This window comes from Erithacus rubecula, assembly GCF_903797595.1.
Source record: "Erithacus rubecula genome assembly, chromosome: Z".
In the NCBI taxonomy this organism is placed as follows: Eukaryota; Metazoa; Chordata; class Aves; order Passeriformes; family Muscicapidae; genus Erithacus; species Erithacus rubecula.
In genome coordinates, this window is record NC_136661.1 from 22927932 (window position 1) to 22931968 (window position 4037).

General features: G+C 36.1%; 1 protein-coding gene across 1 annotated transcript in view; it reads left to right on the top strand.

Moving 5' to 3' along the window:
• Positions 1-3745, top strand: part of ZFR (zinc finger RNA binding protein) — a 26391-nt gene extending 22646 nt beyond the window's left edge. Inside the window, exons 8-10 of the mRNA XM_079330651.1 lie at positions 404-515; positions 611-708; positions 1362-3745. Coding sequence (XP_079186777.1) covers positions 404-515; positions 611-708; positions 1362-1541 — 390 coding nt within the window. The 3' untranslated portion in view covers positions 1542-3745. The remainder of the gene's footprint in view (positions 1-403; positions 516-610; positions 709-1361) is intronic.
• Positions 3746-4037: the final 292 nt, after the last annotated feature.

Sequence of the window (4037 nt, forward strand, 5' to 3'; positions counted from 1 at the left end):
GGCTCAGCCATGGATCCAGCCTGTGCAGATCCCTCTGCAGAGCCTGCCTGTCCCCCAGCAGCTCAGCACTGCCACCCAGCTTGGTGCCATCTGTACACTGGCTGAGGGTGCTCTTGATTCCCTCATCTAGATCATTAATAAACGGGACTGGGCTCTGCACTGATCCCTGGGGACACCACCAGTGACCAGCTTCCAGTGTCGGTACTCGTTAGTCTGGCACCACCTTTCTTTTTATTCATCTTAAAGAAACAACTGGGGTTTCCTTCCATTTTAACTGAAATTGTTCTATGATATGTAATGTTCTTCAAAATTCAGGATTCAAAATTCTCTACTGAGGAACAGTAGCACCTTTATTCTGTCTTAGTCTGTCTTCTAATTTGGCTGAATCCTCCTGTTGGTCTAGGCTATGGAGCTGCTTGTGGAAAAAGCAATTAGCAGCGCGACTGGACCACAGAGTCCTGGAGATGCACTGAGAAGAGTTTTTGAGTGTATATCTTCAGGAATCATCCTTAAAGGCAAGTTGCCTTTTATGTATACTTACACTCAACTAATCTGTAGTCTTGCTTGTAATAAGGTAAAGATGTGCTACTAATTGGCCTGATTATTGTAGGTGGTCCTGGTCTTCTGGACCCTTGTGAAAAAGATCCTTTTGATACACTTGCTGTAATGACAGATCAGCAGCGAGAGGATATTACTTCAAGTGCACAGGTAAGGGAATATGGGCGTGAAGTAACTAAATTTGATGGATAGTTTTGATTATATTTTTTTAAATGGAGCTTTGTATTGGACATTAATTTTGTTTTCTCAGAATGTAGTCGGATCTTACCAGTCTTAAGCTAGGCATTGAATGTATCACAGAAGAGGACATTTGTAGTGTTCATTATTGCATTGAAATAAATGTATTTTCCTGGACAATTTGTAGCATTCTCATCCATATATATATATCAATCTAGATCTGTTAACAAGCTTACTCTACAGCAGTATATAACTAGATTGGGAATTTATAGATACTTCTTGTAAGATCCATAGGACAGTAATTCATATGGCATTCATGTTTGCCGTTTAAGAGGTTACTGCCTCTTCATTTGATCCTTTTGCTAATTTCTGATCATGTGTTACCTAACATGGCACATGACAAGCCTTGGCTTGCTCCAGTTCAAGCCTAGAAGCCCAAACACATGCACATTCAAATGTGACATACATGTTTTATTTTGTTGACTTTGTTGGGGGGACAGAAAGATGGGATAATTAAAGCAAAGAGTAATATCACACATCACTGATGTTCTGCCCTAATTGTCTGGCAAAGTGCTCAAAATGGACATTTGTTTGTAACACAAGTAACTTCTTTACCGTTTTTCTAGTTTGCGCTGAGACTCCTTGCATTCCGTCAGATACACAAAGTTCTAGGAATGGATCCGTTACCACAGATGAATCAACGCTTCAACATCCATAATAATCGCAAAAGGAGAAGGGACAGTGATGGGGTTGATGGGTTTGAAGCAGAGGGAAAGAAGGACAAAAAAGATTATGATAACTTCTAAAAATGTTTGTCATCATTGCTAATATTGATGGTAATGAAAAGTCCATTTGTTGCCTTGCTTTTACTTCATTCATAATGATGTCTGTTTAAAACATCCAAAACCAGCTTCTGAATTAGATTTGGAAGAGAGCAACCTAGCTCTTCTGTGAGATTCTGAATATTTTAATTGGATGTACTGTACCAGACGAATTATGGATGGAAAGACTGCAAATGGAAACTTGTCATAGGAGAACACGTTTTCCCTCATTGCTTTCACTTTAAATGTGTTGCTAATTCTAGTATCTATTCTTCTTTTTTTTGGTCTTTTTTATTAACAAGTGCATTGTCTTCCTATCTTGACTGTATTTAATGCAGCATTTGTGCTTCTGTTGCTGTGTGTATTTTGACCTTTTCTTTAGGAGTATTTTTGTTTGCCTTTGACACTAGTTGTATGAGTTACTTTGTGTTAGGTAGTAAAACTGTTGCCCTCCCAATTAATATTTTACAGAAGGGTTTTGTTGTTTTTTTTCTTTTTTTGTAAAGTGAGACTGCAGGATCATGTTTTTTTCTAAATGTGAAGGGGTTACAACACATAATTGTCCTGCCATTTGAGTGCTCAGAATTAAATGTTTTTGCCAATCTTGTGGCATTTGTCTCCTTAGTGTGATATAACGGTGTAATTAAGACAAATTTGTGTTAATCTAATCGAGTTTGCTGTTAGTTGTGCATTAGCAGTATAAAAGCTAATATATACAGTATGGTCTTGCAACAGTTTTAAAGCCGCTGCATAATTGATCAAAGATTTGCATGATGGGTTTTTTGTTTTTTTTTTTTTTTTAATAGAAGGGCTTGTAAAACTATTATCTTAGGTTAAATGCATAGGTCTTTGTATGATTGACTTCGTGACATAGCAAGGCCAAAAAATAACTTTCTGAATTTCTTTTCTCAACAAGCAAAGGTGGGCATTTTCCATTTAGGCAAAGTTAGTAATTCTTTTCAGTCAGCTTTGTCAATATGGTATTAATGCCTCTCAGCCCTTAAAATAAATGTTTGTCATATCAGTGCCTGTGAGGTTATTCCTTATATCTGTTCCTGTATAAACTTTCTGTGATTTTTTCAATAATTCAAATTTCAAAAGTGAAGTATTACTTAAAAAGTGAAGGTTATCAAAGAAAAAAACCCAGAAAATTATTTGCTGTGGCCATAGTGTATGCTTATGTCTCTTTCAAAATTCTAAATATAGCAGTGGTGTAAGTAAAGTTACATCATACTGTTGATGTATGCTCTGGTACACAGGTGTGATTTGTTGTCACAGCACTACAGTGGAATACACAAATAAAAGTTAAAATTTATTAAACTACTAAAATTCATTACACATTGGAAACTGAAGTTTCACTTACTCTGTTAAATGTGTATTATGCTTTGTTGCAAACCCATAAAACACAGATTAATGTAGACTAACATTCCGGTAGCTACTTTATCAATGGCTGTAGGAGAGTATCACATGTGACAAAGATAATTTGTTATTTCTGATACTGTTTGTTAAGAAAAGCCCCATTTCTGTTCCATTTCAAGGTCGAATTTATCTTTGACCTTTTTAATAAACAACTATTGGAGAAAGGGGGATATTTCTGTTCCCAGCATCTACTGCTAACCAGCATAGGCCTATGGAATAAAAATACAGTATTTTAGGAAAATAGAGGGCATCTAAAGACTGAAAAAGAAAAACACTTAATAATAGTGTTCTGCGAGCATCAGAGTGCAATTTTCAAGGGAGTGATTATAGGGGGGTTAGCATATAAAAGTAGAGCTTTCTTGTGGTAGGAAAGCTTTTTAAATAATAAGAAATACAAAAAGCAGAAATGCTGTGAAGTTACTTTAAAAAAATCATACTCATTTTGTTGTCCAGCCTTCATGCATAGCTCCAAGCATATGCTTGTTCTAGGGGATATCTTGCTGCCATCGTGTCTAGTTAGCCATTACTATTTATTTTGAAAGCTACAGGTGCTATTCATGTGGCTAGTTCAACTTCATACCAAAGTTTCTTTCCTCATAAGGCAAACTTGTCTATTCAGGAATGTGACCCTAAAACATAGGATTAAAAAGGTCAAAGATGTATTCTAGATTTTCTGTATTTTTGTTCTACTGGCTTTTAGCTCCTAACCAGTTTCTGAAATATTGTATACTTAAAGTGATTCCACATTAAATATGAAGCTGTGACCATGATTTTTGTGCTGTGTGATGAAAAGTGAATTTGCAGTTTGTTTCTGGTGTTCCTGCCTATTTTAATGAATAACTTCTGACTCTTGTAAACAAATCTAAGAATGTAAAAACAAGGTTTTCAAAAGTTCAGAGCTAGCTTTGACATAAATACTACACTGTGCACTTGGGAAGGCAAAACTGACTAAATAAGCATTTTAATACCCTGTGTTTTGGTAGTGCTAGCAGTTTACATTTTGTATTCAGCAGTGCTGTGTGTTAAATCCCACAACCACAAGCAGTGTAGTCCTCTTTCACA